General features: G+C 44.4%; 1 protein-coding gene across 3 annotated transcripts in view; it reads left to right on the plus strand.

Moving 5' to 3' along the window:
- The window catches only part of MAGI3 (membrane associated guanylate kinase, WW and PDZ domain containing 3), a 304410-nt gene that overhangs the window by 216593 nt on the left and 64783 nt on the right, over nucleotides 1-23034 (plus strand). For all 3 annotated transcript variants that reach the window (XM_084853476.1, XM_084853477.1, XM_084853478.1), the window contains exons 13-14: nucleotides 19967-20058; nucleotides 21387-21579. In XM_084853476.1, the coding sequence (XP_084709602.1) occupies nucleotides 19967-20058; nucleotides 21387-21579 (285 nt within the window). The remainder of the gene's footprint in view (nucleotides 1-19966; nucleotides 20059-21386; nucleotides 21580-23034) is intronic.

A 23034-nucleotide genomic window follows, 5' to 3' on the forward strand; every position in this document is an offset into this window, starting at 1 on the left:
ACAATTAAAGAATTGTGGTTGATAACCCTTATAGAAAAGCTATCTAAAATAAGAATGTCTTCTAGGAATGATTGTTATGTAAATGATGTTTATATTATATGGAAACTGTATAGATTTTATGATTCCAGATAGAGAAGTAGGGCAATCCCCACAAACTCATGTAGTACTCATGATTTATTAGGATAATTGAATACAATATCTAATGATGAGGCACTTATCAAAGTAATTCATTTTGTAAATAACTTCATATCATGTATGTGTAAAAATAAATATGAACTGAAGGCTATTCCACCATGTTATTTTCGATTGTATTTTTATGTTATTTGGCATAGGAAAATTTTGAGTTTGCATCAGAAAATTTTCTGATGTCCTAGATTCTAAGGCCTAGAGAAATCTCATGTAACACGTTTATTTTTCTTTTATTTTGTAAGCAACAACACATTTTAAAAAGTGCCACATATTAATTTTTGCCTGAACACACCACAAGTATTTGATGTGAAATGTTTGAGAGGAAAAAATAAAAGCACAATTAAGCCACCCTGAGAACAAGCCACCATAGGTTGGTTATTCAGTCACTAACCTATGATGGCCCCTTCATGGATCACTGCCTTGTTGTGGCAAAGGGGCTTGCATAACTCAGTGAAGCCATAAGCTATGCCGTGCAGGGCCACCCAAGATGGACAGGTCATGGCGGAGAGTTCTGACAAATTGTGGTCCACTGGAGAAGGAAATGGCAACCCACTCCAGTATTCTTGCCAAGAAAACCCCATGGAACGTATCACAAGGCTAAAAGATATGACGCCGGAAGATGAGCCCCTCAGGTTGGAAGGTGTCCAATATACTACTGGGGAAGAGCAGAGGGTATTTCCAAGTAGCGCCAGAAAGAGTGAAGCGGCTGGGCCAAAGCCAAAAGGACACTCAGCTGTGGATGTGTCTGGTGGTGAAAAGAAAAGAAAGTCCGATGCTGTAAAGAACAATATTGTTTAGGAACCTGGAATGTCAGATCAATGAATCAAGGTAAGCTGGAGGTGGTCAAACATGAGATGGCAAGATTGAACATCGACATCTTGGGAATCAGCGAACTCAAATGGACGAGCATGGGCGAATTTAATTCAGGTGACCATCATATCTACTACTGTGGGCAAGAATCCCTTAGAAGAAATGGAGTAGCACTCATAGTCAACAAAAGGGTGGGGAAAGCAGTACTGGGGTACAATCTTAAAAACGATAGAATGATCTCAGTACGAATCCAAGGCAAACCATTCAACATCACAGTAATTCAAGTCTATGCCCCAACCGCTGAGGCCGAAGAAGCTGAGGTGGATCGGTTCTATGAAGACCTACAACACCTTCTAGAACTAACAGCAAAAAAAATATGTCCTTTTCATCATAGGGGATTGGAATGCTAAAGTAGGAAGTCAAGAAATCACCGGGATAACAGGCAAGCATGGCCTTGGTGTACAAAATGAAGCAGGACAAAGGCTAATAGAGCTTTGCCAAGAGAACACGCTGATCAGAGCAAACGCTCTTTCCCAACAGCACAAGAGGCGACTCTACACATAGACATCATTAGATGGTCAATATCGAAATCAGATTGACTATGTCCTTTGCAGCCAAAGATGGAGAAGCTCTATACAGTCAGTAAAAACAAGTCCCGGAGCTGACTGTGGCTCAGATCATGAGCTTCTTGTTGCAAAATTTTGGCTTAAATTGAACGTAGGGAAAACCACTAAACCATTCAGGTATAACCTAAATCATATCCCTTATGAATATACAGTGGAGATGATGAATAGATTTCAGGGATTAGACCTGATAGACAGAGTGCCTGAGGAACTATGGATGGAGGTCCGTAACATTGTTCAGGAGGCAGCAACGAAATCCATCCCAAAGAAAAAGCAATGCAAGAAAGCAAAGTGGCTGTCTGATGAGGCTTGACAAGTAGCTGAAGAAAGAAGGGAAGCGAAAAGCAAGGGAGAAAGGGGAAGATAGATCCAACTGAATGCAGACTTCCAGAGAATAGCAAGGAGAGACAAGAAGGCCTTCTTAAATTAACAATGCAAAGAAATGGAGGAAAACAATAGAATGGGAAAGACTAGAGATCTCTTCAAGAAAATTGGAGATCTCAAGGGAACGTTTTGGGCAAAGACGGGCATGATAAAAGACAAAGAAGGCAGGGACCTAACAGAAGCAGATGAGATTAAGAAGAGGTGGAAAGAATACACAGAAGAACTATACAGGAAAGATCTGAATGTCCCTGATAGCCATGATAGTGCGGTCACGGAACTTGAGCTGGACATCCTAGGGAGTGAAGTCAAGTGGGCCTTAGGAAGCATTACTAACAACAAAGCTAGCAGAGATGACAGTATTCCAGCTAAGCTATTTAAAATCCTAAAAGATGATGCTATTAAAGTGCTGCACTCAATATGCCAACACATTTGGAACACTCAACAGTGGCCACAAGACTGGAAAAGGTCAGTTTATATTCCAATTCCAAAGAAGGGCAATGCCAAAGAGTGTTCAAACTACCGCACAATTGCGCTCATTTCACATGCCAGCAAGGTTATGCTCAAAATCCTACAAGCTAGGCTTCAGCAGTATGTGAGCCAAGAACTACCAGAAGTACAAGCTGGATTTCGAAGAGGCAGAGGAACTAGAGATCAAATCACTAACATTCGCTGGATCATGGAGAAAGCAAGAGAATTCCAGAAAAATGTCTATTGCTGCTTCATTGACTATGCTAAAGCCTTTGATTGTGTGGCTCACAACAAACTGTGGCAGATTCTGAAAGAGATGGGAGTACCAGACCACCTTACCTGTCTCCTGGGAAACCTGTACGAGGGTCAAGAAGCAACAGTAAGAACCGGATATGGAACAACCGATTGGTTCAAAATTGGGAAAGGAGTACGACAAGGCTGTATATTGCCACCCTGCTTATTTAACTTATATGCAGAGTACATCATGAGAAACGCCAGGTTGGATGAATCACAGGTTGGAATTAAGATTGCCGGGAGAATTATCAACAACCTCAGATACGCTGACGATACCACCCCAATGGCAGAAAGCGAAAAGTATCTAAAGAGCCTCTTGTTGAGGGTGAAAGTGGAGAGTGCAAAAGCTGGTTTGAAACTCAACATTAAAAAAATGAAGATCATGGCATCTGTCCCCATCACTTCCTGGCATATAGAAGGGGAAGAAATGGAAGCAGTGACAGATTTTATTTTCTTGGGCTCCAAGATCACTGCAGAAGGTGACTGTAGCCATGAAATTAAAAGACGCTTGCTTCTTGGGAGGAAAGCTATGGCAAACCTAGACAGCGTAGTAAGAAGCAGAAACATCACCTTGCCGACAAAGGTCCGTATAATCAAAGCTATGGTTTTCCCAGTAGTAACGTATGGCTGTGAGAGCTGGACTATAAGGAAGGCTGAGTGCCGAATAATTGATGCTTTCGAACTGTGGTGCTGGAGAAGACTCTTATGAGTCCCCTGGACTGCAAGGAGGTCAAATCAGTCCATCCTAAAGGAAATCAACCCTTACTGCTGATTGGAAGGACAGATACTGAAGCTGAAGCTTTAATATTTTGGCCACCTAACATGAAGAGAAAACTCCCTGGAAAAGTCCCTGATGGTGGGAAAGATTGAAGGCAAAAGGAGAAGGGGACGGCAGAGGATGAGATGGCTAGATAGCATCACCGATGCAATGAATATGAACTTGAGCACACTCCGGGAGAGAGCGCAGGACAGGAAGGCCTGGCGTGTTATGGTCCATGGGGTCACGAAGAGTTGGTCACAACTTAACGACTGAACAACAGCAACCCATGATGGTGCCAACAGACGATCAGCCTCTCTGAGGCTTGTTGTGTCTTGTTTCCAGTTTACTCATCCCACCCACTCCCTGCACGTATCCTAGGGGGACAACTCCTCTCTACTCCTGCTGTAATCAGATTCTATCCCCCCCCCTTCTTGCCTTGTGAAACTCCTACTTTGACATACATATGCCATATCTTCAGAGTGAAGGAGGGGGTGGTTACCTTACTTGTAGGATGAGATGGCTGAGGGTTTTATTTATTTTCTTTAACACTTACAAAAAAGCCTCCTTGGATACTCCTCAAAGCCCATTTCTCTTCCTAGCATAGCTATGCATGTATGTGTGATTAACCTACCTCTGGGTAAGCACCCCCCAAATTTGGGACCATGGCAATTTAGGAGGGAGGATTGAAGCTTTCCCCCTCCTGGTTTCATGCTGAAATCCTCCCCCTGCCCCATGGCTCACACGGCTCACAAGGGTATAAAGCCAATCACTGTCAAATGAAGCACCAAGCTGGAGGAGGAGGGTGCTGGAGCACACTGCGAGGAGCAGTCAGCTTTTTTGCTGCTCTTGCTGAGCACCTCTGTAGCCCTTTAAAACAAGCTATGCAGAACCCATTCTGCCGGGTTCTGCCCATGACAAGCCACCCTGACAACCCATAAGAAGCCACCCTGAACACAAGCCACCCTGAGCAACCGAACAACAAGCTATAGGTTCTCAGGGTGGCTTGTTTGTTAAAAATATGACACCCTGCGGAAACTGTGCTAGGTTCAGACATCATGACAAGCCTTCATGGGTGGTAGCCCATGGTGGGTTGTCATGTCATGTGAACCAGGTCAGTGTGATTTAAATGTTATATTATATTGACTGGGTTCACATAACACACTAACCCATACTTAGTGGTTGAGTGTGGGTTGTTGTTGAACCGTGAGGTTGTTTGTTGAACCATGAGTTAGCTTGTTGCCTAAATCCAGAACATTTTCCACAGGGTGGCTTGTTAATTATACATTGTGGCTTATTTTTCTCAAACAAGCCATCTTGAGAACCCATGATTTATTGTTGGGTTGTTCAGGGTGGTTAAAAAGCCACACTGCAGAACATGTCCTGGGTACAGACAACATGCTAACCCATGGTTCAACAACAACTCACGCTTAACCACTGGCCGGATTCGCACTAACAACAGGGGTAAAGAAGCCATCGTAGCTTCTTCCTCCGTCCCCATGTATGGCGCTTGCATGCCTGCCATTTCTCTAATTATCCACACCATGTTGCAGGTTGCCGTGTTGTCTAAACCCGGTGTGCAGCGTGGTGAGAGTAGCTTCTTACCCACCCCACAAACGCTACTACAAGACATGGGTTGTAGGGTGGGTAAGAAGTCAGCCCTGGCTGCACCACACTCCGGGTTTGAATGACATGGCAACTCATGGCACAGATAATTATGGAAATGGTGGTTGCATGAGCACAGCACATGGGGGTGGGGAAGAAACTACGATGGCTTCTTTCCCTCTGCTGATTATGCAAGCCCAGTCACTGAGTGTGAAAAGCCCCATAGGCATTTATATTGGAATACTTGTAAAAAGTTTAAAGACAGTAATATGTACTTCACTGATACTGTTTAAATTTAAGAAAAAAACAAAGATACTGAAAACTATTGAATAATTAATTTTAGCAGCCCAAAGAACTCTGCATGGTATGCTGAAAAGTACTCATCTATTTCAACAGAGTTCAACTCTCTTCCACTGAGGTTGTTGAAACACCTTCACTTTTGCTGTCACTATTTATTCCATTTCACTCTGAGACCTATATGTATTCCAATGACATATACAGTCATGTGAAAAAGAAAGTACACCCTCTTTGAGTTCTGTGGTTTTACTAATCAGGACATAATAAAAATCATCTGGACCTTAGCCGGTCTTAAAATTAGGTAAAGATGACCTCAGATGAACAGCAACACATGACATATTACACCATGTCATTATTTGTTTTACAGAAATAAACCCAAAATGGAGAAGCCATGTGTGAAAAACTAAGTACACCCTTACTGCTTCCATAGGTATGAAGAGGCTAAGTAGCAACCAGGTGCTGCTGATCAAATGCCCTTGATTAATTGATCATCAGCAAGTGTGACCACCTCTATAAAAGCCGAAGTCTCAGGAGTTTGCTGGTCTCGAGCATTGAGGTGTGTGTTAACACAATGCCAAAGAGTAAAGACATCAGCAATGATCTTAGAGAAGCAATTGTTGCTGCCATCAATCTGGGAAGGGTTATAAGGCCATTTCCAAACAATGTGAAGTCCATCATTCTACAGTGAGAAAGATCATTCACAAGTGGAAAACATTCAAGACAATCTTCCCAGGAGTGGATGTCCCAGCAAATTCACCGCAAGGGCAGATGGTGCAAAGCTCAGAGAAATTGCAAAACATCCAAGAGTTACATCTCAGAGTCTACAGGCCTCAGTTAGCATGTTAAATGTTAAAGTTCATGACAGTACAATTAGAGAAAGACTGAACAAGTATGGTTTGTTTGGAAGGGTTGCCAGGAGAAAGCCTCTTCTCTCTAAAAAGAACATGGCAGCATAGCTTAGGTTTGCAAAATTGCATCTGAACAAATCACAAGACTTCTGGAACAATGTCCTTTGGACAGACGAGACCAAAGTGGAGATGTTTGGCCATAATGCACCGCGCCAAGTTTGGCGAAAACCAAACACAACATATCAGCACAAGCATCTCATACCAACTGTCAAACACGGTGGTGGAGGGGTGATGATTTGGGCTTGTTTTGCAGCCACAGGACCTGGGCATCTTGCAGTCATTGCGTCGACCATGACCTTCTCTGTATACCAAAGTATTCTAGAGTCAAATGTGAGGCCATCTGTCCAACAGCTAAAGCTTGGCTGAAATTGGGTCATGTAACAGGACAATGATCCCAAGCACACTAGCAAACCTACAACAGAATGGCTGAAAAAGAAAAGAATCAAGGTGTTGCAATGGCCCAGTCAAAGTCCAGACCTCAACACGATTGAAATGCTGTGGCGGGACCTTAAGAGAGCTGTGCATAAACAAATGCCCGCAAACCTCAATGAACTGAAGCAATGTTGTAAAGAAGAATGGGCCAAAATTCCTCCACAACTATGTGAGAGACTGATAAAGTCATACAGAAAACAATTACTTCACGTTATTGCTGCTAAAGGTGGTTCTACAAGCTATTGAATCCTAAGGTGTACTTAGTTTTTCACACATAGCTTCTCCATTTTGGCTTTATTTCTGTAAAATAAATGACACGGTGTAATATGTCATGTGTTGCTGTTCATCTGAGGTTGTCTTTACCTAATTTTAAGACCTGCTAAGGACCAGATGATGTTTATTATGTCCTGATACGTAAAACCATAGAACTCAAAAAGGGTGTACTTTCTTTTTCACATGACTGTATGTATTCTCTCACATACTTGCTGGGAAAAATCACCCCAAAAACATTAATTACAACTTTGAAACTGCCAAACGTGCCTGATGTATTTGCAATGGGCATGCATTTCTTTTTACTAATTCACGTGTGAAATGGAAAAATTTCCATTGAAAAAATTAAGCACTAGAAAATTCCGTTTTGGGTAATTTTCCACCCCACATCACTGTCCATCCCACAGTCTTTGTTCCCGCACACATCCAGCAACTCCTAAAAGGGGTAACTTTGATTTAACTGACCCACGGTACACATGTTTCCTAGCTGGACCATAACATCTTTCCATCAACATGGTTGGTGATCTCTTTCAAACCTCTGGGGCGTATTCAATTGACAGTGCTCACTTCAAAGACTGTGTTCCTAGTGGCTGTACCACTTTGCCTTAAGTGCCATTTTTCTTGGTAGAAAGATGGGGTACAAATCAAATAATTGAACATCTGTTTGTATGGTTTTGAAAGTTGTTGCATTTTCGTCAAACGTGTGGTTTCCACTGAAACAAGGAGGTTTTCCATCCTGACCGTGTTAAAGTGAACACTGTGTTGGGCTCAGGGGGCATTTCTCCCACATTTCTGTTTAAACCTTTCAACTGCAGTGAAAGGAAATGGCATACATGACTCTTCTTTTTTTTTCTTAGAATGCAACACTTCAAGAAAGGAGAGCACCTGTTCATTTCTTTTGAATATTTCTCTAATTATATTAGCCATTAGTATCATGTTATTTAGGTGCCTAAAAGAGTGCATCCTACTAAGACACTTCAAACTATTGCAAAAATGTCAAACTAAAGCAATAAAATTGGACATCACCAATGACTAGATGAAATAGTCTTTATCAATTTTTAGAAAGCCTGTTAAAGTAACAACTTGGTGAACCTTCTTGGGTAACGTATTCTATAGTTGGGGTGTCACAAGAGAGAAGGCACACTACGTTGGACACCAGCCAACCATACCTTTCTACAAGATTGTATATGAGCAGGAGCCCCCTGGATTTTCTCTGTTAATCTACGAGGTGAGGGGGTTGTATGCCTTTACACAATCCCATCTTTGAATGTATTTCTATATGCTGTTTCCACTGTGTTCCTGTTCTCAGTAGATCTGACTCTAATGCAAATAATGTAATGCTGTCCCTCAGAAACTCATTAGCCAGCAATGAATTTCATATGTGAAGTTTGGGAGTGGGGTGGGGGAATCAGCAGTCAGCTTTCGACAATGACCTAGTTAATACTGTGTAACTGTCATCAAGATTTTGTTGGACTTTTCATTTCTATTCTCTCTTCAGCAGTTTTCCTCCAATTTTTTTAACAGACATTTGGTGATAGAACTAGTTCTGTCCTTAAGTGTTTCATTAAGGTTTCAGATTGCTTGATTAGGCAGCATTGTAAAATTTTATAAAACTTATTTTCACAATTAAAATCTGTTTAACAGTAAAATGCCAGTCAAAATGATAGCCCTGATGCTCCAAGACAACAACACAGCGCAACTTATAAATATTGGGGAACATTGTATTTATTTATAATTATTTTATCCTGCCTTTAAGGATACAGATACTTCTAATGTTTACAAGTAAATAAAAATACAATAATAAAATAAGATAATATTAAATCACAACTCATCACGATCCTTCTCATAGGGTAGTTGATGCCAGTTGGCCCAGTAGGGGTGGCAGAATAGTCCAACTGGAGCAGGCATCTGTCTGCCTCCCTCACTCTCCTGTTCCTTCTCACAAAGCAGTTTGTTATAGATAGCTCTTGTGTGCGTGTATGGGGGGGGGGGACAGTTGTGTTGGAGCAGGATCTATTCTATTCACCCTATTTTTCACCATCCAGTGGTGCATGTTCAAATCATAGTTGTTTTCCATTTAAGTAGATCTATATAGATGATTTTTTTAACAATTTATTTACTGTACTTTTAAACTGTAGTTTTGTACCATGCCACTTCCCACTTCCTGTATAGAGATAATCTCTATAGGAGAAACAAGTACCATGTCATGCATGAAGCTAGCTCAGAATTAATTTGGGATTGAGAAGCTTCATATGATTTGTGGCGATCCTATGAAAACAGCTAAAGAAAGTGCAGTAATAGGCATCTTAGATTACATTATTTAGAAGAACAATAAATGCTGAAAAGCCTGTGAATAATCTAAGTGTGACCTGAAGCCCACCTTGCAAATGAGTCCACAAACACAAACATTTACTAGCATGCCTGTAAAGCTTTCCTGCCTGGTCAACTGGAAGCAACCCTTGTCATTTCTTCTGAGGGTGTTCACATGTCACAGTAACCCATGGTGGATTATAAACTACGCACAGCAGGTTAGTTTGCAAATAGCCTACTGTGCCCCATCACATGATCTGAGAAGTAAGCTACACAGTGTAGTTTATTTTCCTCCCCCTGTAGTCCTCTCACCTTGCAGACCAGGTAGCCAACCTTCCTTTGTTGTAGAAACCGTATCCCACTGTCCTTCACGCTGTCGCTACATCACCAGCCTATCTCTGATTGTCCTGCTTCATGCTAGGGGCATTGTCTTCTGTGTTCTGTCTCTGCCGGCTCCCCACTGTTCTCAACCCAGTGTCAATCCTTACCAGCTTCCCCACTGCCCTATCCAACCTGTGTCGCTCTAATTCTCAAGGCCATCCTTCCTTTCTGCTCCTGTCCTCTCCTCCCACCGACACCCTGCTTCCATTCCGGTTTTCCAAGCTTTCACCATTGTCCCCTATCTCTGCCTGTGTGCAACAAAAGGGTGGGGGCCTCCAACTCCTTGAAGCTTTGCAGAAATGGGGCAAAATTTAATATGAAAGGTATCTTCACCACCACATGCACTACTGGATAATTGTGCAACTTTCCTTTTTCACGGAAAAGTGACTTGAAATTAACTGTTTGCTTCCTTTCCCTTTGGTTCCCTTCCCACTCCTATCCCCTTTTCAGCTTCACTTCCCTCCTCTTCCCCATTCCTTTCCCCGCCACTCCAGTGTCCAGACCTTACCTGGCTCCCCCTCACCAGCAGCAAGCCAACAATTTAAAATAAAAATAAAACATTCATTGGCCTACAAAGCGGTTTATTTGGCTTGCTTAAAACTGCATTTTTTAATTTATTTTTATTTATTTATTATTAAATTTATTAATCGCCCATCTGGCTGGTCACCCAGCCACTCTGGGCGATGTACAACATACCATAAAACAATTTAAAACAATAAAATTCTACCATAAAATTTTTTTAAAATACCCTAACCCACCCCAAATGCCTGCCTGAACAACCACGTTTTTAATGCACGACGGAAGCTCATTAAAGAGGGGGCATGATGGAGTTCCCTAGGGAGGGAGTTCCACAGATTGGGGGCCACCACAGAAAAGCCCCTCTCCCTCATCTGTCTGGTGTTGCTGGAGGCGCTCCTTAAGATAGGCTGGGCTGGAACCATATAGGGTTTTAAAGGTCAAAACCAACACCTTGAATTTGGCCCGGAAAACAACTGGTAACCAGTGCAACTCCTTCAGCACTGGAGTGATGTGATCTCGCCGGCGGCTGCCTTTAATTTGCTTAATACTGCTTTGAATCTACTAAGGCACTTTTGTTGTTGTTGTTCAGTCGTTCAGTCGTGTCCGACTCTTCGTGACCCCATGGACCATAGCACGCCAGGCCTTCCTGTCCTGCGCTCTCTCCCGGAGCGTGCTCAAGTTCATATTCATTGCATCCGTGATGCTATCTAGCCATCTCATCCTCCGCCGTCCCCTTCTCCTTTTGCCTTCAGTCTTTCCCAGCATCAGGGTCTTTTCCAGGGAGTTTTCTCTTCGCAGTAGGTGGCCAAAATATTGGAGCTTCAGCTTCAGTATCTGTCCTTCCAATGAGCACTCAGGGTTGATTTCCTTTAGGATGGACTGATTTGACCTCCTTGCAGTCCAGGGGACTTGTAAGAGTCTTCTCCAGCACCACAGTTCGAAAGCATCAATTCTTCGGTGCTCAGCCTTCCTTATAGTCCAGCTCTCACAGCCATACATTACTACTGGGAAAACCATAGCTTTGATTAGACGGACCTTTGTCGGCAAGGTGATGTCTCTGCTTCTTACTATGCTGTCTAGGTTGGCCATAGCTTTCCTCCCAAGGAGCAAGCGTCTTTTAATTTCATGGCTACAGTCACCGTCTGCGGTGATCTTGGAGCCCAAGAAAGTAAAATCTGTCACTGCTTCCATTTCTTCCCCTTCTATATGCCAGGAAGTGATGGGGCCAGATGCCATGATCTTCGTTTTTTTAATGTTGAGTTTCAAACCAGCTTTTAAACTCTCCTCTTTCACCCTCAACAAAAGGCTCTTGAGATCCTCTTCGCTTTCTGCCATTAGGGTGGTATCGTCTGCATATCGGAGGTTATTGATAATTCTCCCAGCAATCTGAATTCCGACCTCTGATTTATCCAACCCGGCATTTCTCATGATGTACTCTGCATAGAAGTTAAATAAGCAGGGTGACAATATGCAGCCTTGTCGTACTCCTTTCCCAATTTTGAACCAATCGGTTGTTCCATGTCTGGTTCTTACTGTTGCTTCTTGACCCTCGTACAGGTTTCTCAGGAGACAGGTAAGGTGGTCTGGTACTCCCATCACTTTCAGAATTTGCCACAGTTTGTTGTGATCCACACAATCAAAGGCTTTAGCGTAGTCAATGAAGCAGAAATAGACGTTTTTCTGGAATTCTCTTGCTTTCTCCATGATCCAGCGAATGTTGGCGATTTGATCTCTAGTTCCTCTGCCTCTTCGAAACCCAGCTTGTACTTCCGGTAGTTCTCGGTTCGCATACTGCTGAAGCCTAGCTTGTAGGATTTTGAGCATCACCTTGCTGGCATGTGAAATGAGCGCAATTGTGCGGTAGTTTGAACACTCTTTGGCGTTGCCCTTCTTTGGAATTGGAATGTAAACTGACCTTTTCCAGTCTTGTGGCCACTGTTGAGTGTTCCAGATTTGTTGGCATATTGAATGCAGCACTTTAACAGCATCATCTTTTAGGATTTTAAATAGCTCGGCTGGAATACTGTCATCTCCGCTAGCTTTGTTGTTACTAATGCTTCCTAAGGCCCACTTGACTTCACTCTCTAGGATGTCCGGCTCAAGTTCAGTGACCGCACTATCATGGCTATCAGGGACATTCAGATCTTTCCTGTATAGTTCTTCTGTGTATTCTTGCCACCTCTTCTTAATCTCATCTGCTTCTGTTAGGTCCCTGCCTTCTTTGTCCTTTATCATGCCCATCTTTGCACAAAACGTTCCCTTGAGATCTCCAATTTTCTTGAAGAGATCTCTAGTCTTTCCCATTCTGTTGTTTTCCTCTATTTCTTTGCATTGTTCATTTAAGAAGGTCTTCTTGTCTCTCCTTGCTATTCTCTGGAACTTTGCATTCAATTGGGTATATCTTCCCCTTTCTCCCTTGCTTTACGCTTCCCTTCTTTCGTGAGCTACTTGTAAAGCCTCATCAGACAGCCACTTGGCTTTCTTGCATTTCTTTTTCTTTGGGATGGATTTCGTTGCTGCCTCCTGAACAATGTTACGGACCTCCGTCCATAGTTCCTCAGGCACTCTGTCTATCAGGTCTAATCCCTGAAATCTATTCCTCACCTCCACTGTATATTCATCAGGGATATGATTTAGGTCATACCTGAACGGTTTAGTGGTTTTCCCGACGTTCTTCAATTTAAGCCGAAATTTTGCAAGAAGCAGCTCATGATCTGAGCCACAGTCAGCTCCAGGTCTTGTTTTTACTGACTGTATGGAGCTTCTCCATCTTTGGCTGCAAAGGACATAATCAATCTGATTTCGATATTGACCATCTGGTGACGTCCATGTGTAGAGTCGCCTCTTGTGCTGTTGGAAAAGAGTGTTTGCTATGATCAGCATGTTGTCTTGGCAAAACTCTATTAGCTTTTGTCCTGCTTCATTTTGTACACCAAGGCCATGCCTGCCTGTTATCCCGGTGATTTCTTGACTTCCTACTTTAGCATTCCAATCCCCTATGATGAAGAGGACATCTTTTTTTGGTGTTAGTTCTAGAAGGTGTTGTAGGTCTTCATAGAACCGATCAACCTCAGCTTCTTCGGCCTCAGTGGTTGGGGCATAGACTTGAATTACTGTGATGTTGAATGGTTTGCCTTGGATTCGTACTGAGATCATTCTATCATTTTTAAGATTGTACCCCAGTACTGCTTTTCCCACCCTTTTGTTGACTATGAGTGCTACTCCATTTCTTCTAAGGGATTCTTGCCCACAATAGTAGATATGATGGTCACCTGAATTAAATTCGCCCATGCCTGTCCATTTTAGTTCGCTGATTCCCAAGATGTCGATGTTCAATCTTGCCATCTCATGTTTGACCACCTCCAGCTTACCTTGATTCATTGATCTGACATTCCAGGTTCCTAAACAATATTGTTCTTTACAGCATCGGATTTTCTTTTTACCACCAGACACATCCACAGCTGAGTGTCCTTTCGGGTTTGGCCCAGCCGCTTCACTCTTTCTGGCGCTACTTGGAAATACCCTCTGCTCTTCCCCAGTAGCATATTGGACACCTTCCGACCTGAGGGGCTCATCTTCCGGCGTCATATCTTTTAGCCTTGTGATACGTTCCATGGGGTTTTCTTGGCAAGAATACTGGAGTGGGTTGCCATTTCCTTCTCCAGTGGACCACATTTTGTCAGAACTCTCTGCCATGACCTGTCCGTCTTGGGTGGCCCTGCACGGCATAGCTTATGGCTTCACTGAGTTACGCAAGCCCCTTCGCCACAACAAGGCAGTGATCCATGAAGGGGACTAAGGCACTACTTGTATCATTTCTGGGTTGTGGGGACGTTGGGTAGATAGCTCAGGGGCTGATGCTGCCAGTGAAAATGAGGGGGGGATCAGTCTCATGGGGAACGTAAGCAAGGCTGAGGTTCAGGTTCGGGGTTGAGGTACAGCTGACAAGATCCAGCGTGTGAAAACCACATTGTTCTCCAGCAGCTTTGTCCCTGCCTGCTTCCTGCTTTTAATGGCAATGTCCTGCCGGCAATCAGTCCTCTGGTCTCTGAGAGCTTCTCTGTCTTAAATGGACAGAGGCTCGCTTTTGTTGCTCTTTGACATGAAGCCTCCTTTGCTTTGCTGGGGTCAGTGACATTTCGCCCTCTGAATCCTCCAGGGAAGATGCAGCTGGACATGGCTCCTCCACAGGGGGCTTGGGCTACTTCTGTGCTAGTTCCTTCCCCCAGGTCTAGAGCCTGATGTCCCCCTTCATCCTTAGAGCAGTCTGAGGGAGGCATGACATTGACTGATTTCAATGAGGCTACTACGAGTTGAGATGTTCCGCAGGACGTGTGGAAACTTCTTCTGAATCGTCCCAATCCCCCACATCCAGCATCTCTGTCCAGACTGCTTCTGTGCGCGGAAGGGTCGAGCAGTGCACAATGCATCTCTCTTCGCATAAGTCTTCCATGGTGACAGTCACTGTCACCATGGCAGTGCAGTGTTCTCCTGCAGAAGCCACCATCATCATCCACTGCATCCCACAAGTTCTTCCATTAGCAGTCTGGGCTTGGCTTCTTAACTGTACCTGTATTGCAGCCTCCACTGCACCTGCGACGTGCAGCTGCCACCAACCATGTTGTAAATCTGCTTTACTTGTGAGATGCTGTCGCACAAGTAGCTCCTCTTCCTCTCCATGTTCACTCATAAAGGCTTGAATCACGACCTCCAGCACAGCTGAAAGAAGTGCTTCTGCAACCATTTTCCTCCAAATGATGGGTGCGGGAGGGGAAGAGGAACCTTGCAATGTAGACAGGAGGAGAGGGGACGGGAAAAGGTGGAAGCATGTGGGCAGCGGCAGAGGGGGAGGCAGAGGCATGGGAAATGCTAGCCGCTCCTGGCGTTAGTGTCTCTGGTGCTAAGCTCAGTAGGGGAGGCTAGCCGGGCAGGGGAGCAGGGGGAGCTGAAGTAGGCATGAGGAAGTGGGAGCACTACTGTCTCGGGTGATGAGCTAATGCTACAGCATGGCAGCCATGATTGTTAGCTTGCCAACTTAGTGGGGGGTATCTTGGGGGGAGGGGAGGAAGAGCCTGCTCCTGAAAACCGTGCGGTCTAAGCAGCAAGAAGATTGTTCATAGGCCATGACCTTCTCTCATTTTGCTGGAGGTACTACCATAGAAGTTTGTATCTCCTCTCAAGAGTTGGACTAGTTTGGCATTAAGCAACAGCACCGGGGGAGGAGAGGGCAAGGGAGGAGTGTGGGGGACGTAGAGCAGACAAGCAGAGAGAAATAAGTTGCAGCAGAATTTGCCGGCCATGCAGCACACCAGCCACGAACCCCCTCCACTGTCCCTCTCCCCAGAGAACTTCCCCAAACATACCATGACGGTGTAGCTGCCTGATTCGGCATTGCTGCGCACTGAGCTGCAGTCCTGCAATTGCCCTTCTCATGTTCCAAGGTGCATCCATGCCTTGAGACCAGCAAGTGAAGTATAAGACAGATACATGCCCTCCGTTCCCATCTTTGGTCCCCACAAAACAACAAGTGCGCAGCCTTGCTGCCAAAGGCAACATTGTTTGTGTCTTTACAAATTAAGCAGGAGATAGGGAACAAGCGAAGCAGTTAGCAGGGGGAGTGGAAGCAGCATTCTTTGCTTGACAGAAGGGGAGTTAGGGCACCCTGCTGCCACCTCCCACCCCACTCCCCTCTTCTATGGCCCCTTTCAACGTGGAACATTGTGGGCAGCTGCTTTCTTGAGGAATACCCTGACCAGATGCTGCTTATTCTTCTTCTGCTTCTTGCATCCCCTCTGCAGATACACGGGGATGCGGCCCCCCCAAGGGATTGCCTATTGGGAGGTGATGGTAGAGTTGAAGGGGATTGCCTGCCTGGGGAGTCATGGGAAGGTAGTGCTGCAGGGGGGTGTAAACACACACCATGTATGGAGGTTGGCCGTGGTGAACATGCATTGCCCCTGACAAGCTGCTGTCAGGGATCACAGCATCACAGCACCTCTGTTTGGCAGTCCAGGGCAGCCATGCATTTATGCATTGCGCATTCCAAGAAAGGTCAGAGGCAGCTATTCCCACATCCACAGACTTCCCAGACTCGTGGATCGTCTGTGCACACGCCTCAATGCTGTCAACCATCGCACATGTAGACCAAACAGTCAGCAGGCGCTTGCTGGCCTCTCTTCTCTCCTCTCCTCTGTCTCATCCATCTCCTTGAACAGGGTATATGTGCATTGCCTGACATTTCTGTGGCAGGCACCAAATCTCATGCAAGTTGCAGCCTGTCGGTTTTGCACATTGCACAGATGGGCTGCGCGTTGGTCAGAGGTGACTCCTCAGCCGCTACATCTTCCCCTGGGCACTCTTCGCCAGTTTGTCTGGGTGGAACATCCCCCTCCTCGGTTTGTAACTGTGCAGATGCAGCAGCACCTTCTTTTTCACACACACACCCTTCTGCTGCTTGTGAAGCCAAGGAAGGTGTGGTCATTGGGCTCGTGAAGATGCTCTGTAGGTTGGTGGGGGGTGGAGACAAGTTGCCAGGCCTCATCTGAGACAACTCAGGAAAGAGTGTGTACTCTAGCTTCCCCCTGCCCCCAAGGTCCTGCATGGGTTTCCCATTCTGTGCCAGAGACTGCATCATGTGCTGGTCTAAGTTGAGAGTGCTGTGTTGTCCCTGTAGCTGCTGCTCTGCCTCACTCAGCTAACTCCGTGCTACTAGGTGCAGAGGGAACATTTCTGACCCACTGTCCTCCAGCTCCACATGCATCTCTGTTAGGAAAGCGCTCCATACGGCCTCATGAATGGTTGTTCCCAGCCCCATAGTTTGACTCGGGGCTGGTCTTGCCTCTGCTCATAAGGATCCCTCTCATGGCTCGTTTTGGAGAGCAGAAGTAAAATATGTTGGGCTGCTGGTGCTGGATGACTGCGTTGCTGGCAAGCTCATGCCAGAAATGAGATAGGCCACCCCTGCTGCTGCTGGACGTTTGGGCAGCAGGGACAGGCTGGAAGGATGAGCTGCAGTCACAGAATGCGATATTTGGGGCTTTGGTGTGCTAGACACTCACTGGTTGAATGGCTTCAGTCATCGGGAGGGGCCTGGACTAGGGCAGGATGGCTTGCAGGTAGGAGAGGAACAGCTCTTAAGGGGCTGGTGCTGGACCAGTGCCAGTTGGCTCAGCGGGATTCCACTCCCACAGTATATTCTAGCGACAAGTCTCAGTGGTCTAGAAGTAGCCCAGTTAGCTGGTCATAGAAAGGTATTATCTGTAGTTCCACCTCGCTACATTTATTGTATGTGATGATTCTTAAAAAGAATTTCAGGCTGTGCAGCTTCTCTTTGCACTGCTGCAATGTGTGGGTGTACCTGCACAGGTGCATGTCACTGGGGAACCACAGAAACAGATTGTCATGCCTGATGGTGTTAAGAATCGCCCAGGCCTCCAGGCTGCTCCATCGTTCTGTGAATACACTGACTTATTTTTTGCTCCAGTGGTGCACCCTAACTCTCATGCATCCCTTCTCCTCCTTCTCCCCCTCCTCTGGGGAACCTCTTCCAGATACAGCGGGAACAGTGGTTGAGTGAAAAGCTCCTCTGAGAGTTGGCAAGTTTTTGTTGCAACGCTTCTTCTGGGTATCTATGCTTAGGGAACTGAGGTCTGTCTGCACTCCCAGAGTCCCCTGGAATATTATTAGGTTGAAGTCCCAGAGAATTGGGTGTTCCCTCCACTTTGGCAAACCCACAATGGGGGAATATAGATTAGGGAACATTGCACCGAAAGGGGGGCGGGGTCCGACTCCTTGAAAGTTAGCAAGAATGGGATGAAATTTAATACACAGGTTCCCCTTATAGGGAGGCAGCTGATGCACTACTAGATAAATGTACAACTTTGCTTTCCCATAGAAAAGTGAGGATTGAACTTCAGGTGAAACTATTTGGGAACTGTGCAGACAAAAGTAACTTTGGAACTTTGCAGAGTGCATTGCTAAAGAAGGGAGGAGTCAGGAGGCAAAGAGTTTGGGAGTGCCAGCGGCGGCTCAGTCTGTTGCTAGGCAGATCTCAGGAACAGAGATCGCTCAAGAGGAGCAGAATGGTGGCAGCAGAGTGGCAACAGATGACACGCTAACCCACCATAGGTTAAAAAAAAACCCTTAACTGCAGACCATGGGTTCTCAGGGTGGCTTATTTGGGGGAAATAACCTGCCATGGGTGAGGAAAACAGCTCACAGATGACACACTAACCCATCATGGGTTGCTGCAGAAAACAAACCATTGTGGGTTAGCATGGTGCCCAAACCCACTATCAGTGGAGGAAATTTGCTTCTGTGAGCTGATCAGAGAGTATATGCTAATGGGCCACCATATAAATTCAGAAATAAATGCAATAAAAAATTTACTTGTGGAACACTTGTTAGAAGCTAAATCCTAATGACATGGAATGTGCTTCAAATGTGCTTGGCTAAACGTTGTTTGTGAACTACTTAATTTGGATTAAGTGGAAACATTTGGAAAGGATTGCTAAAGCATGACCTGAGTTTTCTTTCTAGACAGTTCCTCCAAGAATCTACCCAGAGGTTGTTAAATTGCTGCGAAAGGTTGGCCAAAGGCTGTTTAAATTAGTTGAACAGTTAAAAAAAAAAAAGAAGAAGTTTCTGACCTTTCACAGCGCCTAAACACCATAACTTGAGATCTGCATTTGCTAATTTTGTGAAATTGATAAAATATTTCTAATGTTTCATTGCAGATCTCTAAAAGTGGTTACTTGTATTTCTTGACTGCCACTGTGCCTCCCTAGTTTGGCTTCACTGTACTGTATCCTATACTGCCCCTGCGCTAGTGGAACAGACCGCTGGTGCAACAGGAACTGGTAAGTTCCTAAAGTAAGCACAGAAATGTGAAAATATTCATTTCCTGAACTGGGAAGGTCAGTGGAACCCTGCTGACCTGCTCTTTTCCAGAAATGAGCAATGCTGCTGGTTTCCCTTTTTTCCAGGAATTTCTAGTTCCTGTTGTGGTTGTAATCCATTCTGCTAGTGCAGGGGCCAATATACTACCTCTTGGTTTAGGTTATCATCTTCACTACAGCCTATAATCATATTCTCTGTGGGACTGTTCTCTGCTCTGGTTTGTGCCAAGCAAAGGATTGGGAGCAGGACTCAAGTGTGTACTGTCTTTCCCCTATACATTTCACTGTAGGAGAAGTGCATGACTGAACTGGGAGGAGCTTTGCTATTCACTTATCTCCATGACGAAAGGACCAGGGGGAAGAAGCAAATGAGCACATGGCCTACTCCCAGCCTCTCCTCATGTACAACCTGTGGGGTGAAATAACATCTAAATAGGACCTAAGAATAAAGTTATCTGAATTGTAGCTCACATTAAGCTGGACTTTGTTTTGATTTCTGGGAAGCTTTAGCAAAGTGTTAGTAGTCTGAAACCGCTAGAGCTGAGCTGTCATTTTGACCCAAGGTAGCTTTTTCACTAAAAGGAGCAGTTGGGGCTGTACGAGTATATATTTTTACATGAGCATTCTGCAGCTGGGATGTTAATCCAAGTCATGATTTAATATTGCAGACTTCTTAGCAATGTCATTTTGAATGTAGTTGGGTTCTAACTGATTTCCTTTTTCTGTAGAGCAATTTATTTTAATTTTTGTTTATGCTCTTTTGAAGTGGCCAACCAGGGCATTCTATGGAAACACAGTTCTCCCCTATTTTGTCTTCACTAGCTCCAAACACAAAGGATTTGGATGTCTTCCTTCGAAAGCAAGAGTCTGGCTTTGGCTTCCGGGTTCTTGGAGGAGATGGTCCAGATCAGACAGTAAGTAAAGTAAGACATTTGCTGCTACATGTTTTTGCTGTTAAAAATCTTATGTGGCCTTAATATTGTCTTCATTACTTTATACATTTGAATTAGCTAATTTATATTACTATCAGCATCTCAAGTAATGTGTTCGTACTATCAAGAAAAGATTTTGTTCTTCTTTCATGTAAGTGCAGCTAGCACTCTACAGGAGCAGTACTTTTTACAGAATAATTGACAAGCAGTGGCTGAAAGTAAAGAACAACTTACTATTTTACTTGTAAATTGATTTACTGATAGAGAACTCTGTAAATATTTAAAGAAAAATGGGGGGGGGACCTATTTGGCTCTTCCACATGAAAGCTGTAAAATCCCCAAGCCTTCAGGTTTTATGCACATGTTTATAGAACTGATGAATAGACAAAGTGTTTGAAAAAGACTTATGGAAAGAGTTTTTTCATTCACCTATTATAAGGCAGGAACAATGATTATTTTCATAAATTCATAAGGGAAAGCTGAGGGTACAATACAATACACAATGAAGTAATACTTACCAACCTTAGCAATAGATGAAAGAGAATACAAATACTTGAACAGATGTACTAGGTCAAATCTGAATAAGGGTAAAGTAATTATCCAGGCAACTGCACATAATATATTTGTTCAATGATTAACATATTTAGTTCTTTGTAAAAGCCAGTATTCTTTAGGAATATATAAAAAAATGTATCATTGACTTGCTGTTTAATTTCAAAAGCTGTGTCTTGATGAAATAGCAGAACTAGTGCTACTCACAGGTACATAGAAAAAGTGATCAGTTTACATTTTAGATTAAGTGAAGGGCCAAATTACATGTTCTCTTAAATGTGTGGGTGTTGGCAGCCCACGTCTCCTGGGAAAAGTTAGGTCATGCGCATGCTTGTAGTGATGTTAACATGTTCAACATTTCCCCAGTCCTCTCAATAGTAGCCAGTGAAGTGGGAGAGGGACATGTTGAGTGCAATGATGTCACATGACAAGAATGCTTTAACTAAACTTTACCAGGTGACTTGGGTGGGCGGAGAGGTAACTTGTAGTTTAGCCCTTGTTCTGAAGCATTCCTTGTTTCCTCTAGTTGGACATCCTTGCTCTTGTTCTGAATTGGAAATGCCGCAAAGTGCTTATTGTTGGGCTGTTTTCAGTACCAAATAATATTACAAATGTTTTTTTATTCCTAGAGCTCCAGTTTTAGTTATGCTGATCACACAACAATAACGGGATTTGGAGTGAGCATTCTTTCATACTTAACCCAGAACATTAAGTATTCTGATGTACGTATGTCCTTACTCTATAACTATCCCACTTAGATCTACATTGGAGCCATCATCCCACTGGGGTCAGCAGAGAAAGATGGTAGACTCCGTGCTGCTGATGAGCTTGTATGCATTGATGGTATCCCAGTCAAAGGCAAATCACACAAGCAAGTTCTAGATTTAATGACCAGTGCTGCACGAAATGGCCAAGTGCTGCTGACTGTTCGCAGAAAGATATTCTTTGGTGGTAAGTGCCATATATGTCAGTTAAGCCTATTCTGTTGCACTTGATATTACCTGATGTCATGACATCACTGATTCGTCCAACAGTGTGCCTCCATATCCCCTGTAAGTTCTGTCCACTGTTCTTACCATCTATCTTAGGAGAGGAATTGTATGAAAAATAGAGAAGTAGTAGGTGAGGGAAAAGTGGCAGTACTGGAAGATATTGATGCAAGATACTTACCAATAGATTATTAGGCTTCAGAACTAGTCCTGCATTTGAGGTATTGAGGAAGCCTCTATGTCTGTGAAGAATATAGTCTGTAAGCTGTATATTGATTCACTTCTGAGAATACTTCACAACATTTAAGAGATGCACTTTTTAATAAATCAATCTCCAGTGATGCTGAGATGGGATAATCTTTAGCTCATTGACATCACTGTGTCTTGCTTACCTGGCAGAGCCTTCTTGCAAATGACACCAAATGGAGATACTTCCCTTGAGCTCCCAGACAAGCCCTGCCTGATTTGCAGGCAGCCAAAAATGAAGCTTTGCAACACCAATTTAAATACCTCCTTTCATCTGTCTTCCTCCTCCTACCCACTTTAGTTAGGGTGTGTGCGTGTGTGCATGCATGTTGGGGGAAGGTTGAATCCTGAAGCCCTAGGGAGAAGAATAATCTGGCAGAGGCATTGTACAGCCTCTTCTCTCAACCACCACCTAGCATGGTGGTGAAAGTGACCAGTGCTTGGCTGAAGGAAGGCAATGAGTATGTAGGATGCCGGAGAATTCCGCTGCAGACTCAAATGAGGCCAGGTCTGGAGGAATTCCTGTGGAGCAGCACTCAGGCTCCCTATATGATGTGATACGCTAATGGCAGCTGCCATTAGCCTATCGCGGGGAAAAAATACAGCCATTATTGTACACCATTTGCGGCCGTAAAGCACTGGCTTTGGCTGAAATACAACTGTAAACAGCTGCAGTTTAGGTCAAAGTCGGTGCTTTACAGCTGCAAATGGTGTACAATAACGGCTGTATTTTCCCTCCACAATAGGCTAATGGCAGCTGCCATTAGCGTATTGTATCATATAGGCAGCCAGAGAGCCGCTCCGCCATCTCCAGCGGACACAGCTGGGCTCTGGAGGATTCCTTGGGCCCCCGAGCGGTCTGAATTGTCCCTCCATGGACCTCCTCCCCACCGGACCAGACAGTGGTGGGGTTGTATATCCCTATAAGTATGTCACCCGTTACAACCACTTGGATTTATTTTCCCCTCTCACCAAACCCAGACTGGGAAGGATGTTGATAGCTGCTTTGTCACAGACACACAGTTTCTGTGTCACCTAACCAGTTGCCATAGTGTATCTCAGCTCATGACTGCCATTTTGGAAGAGATGAAGGCAGTCATTGCGCTGGCTTGCCCTTGCTACAGTTCAAGAGATGCAACTCCACACCACATTTGTCTTGGATAGCAGTAAG

The sequence above is a fragment of the Heloderma suspectum genome, chromosome 4 (assembly GCF_057233095.1).
Source record: "Heloderma suspectum isolate Gila_16-S chromosome 4, 16-S_ref, whole genome shotgun sequence".
NCBI classification, from domain to species: Eukaryota; Metazoa; Chordata; class Lepidosauria; order Squamata; family Helodermatidae; genus Heloderma; species Heloderma suspectum.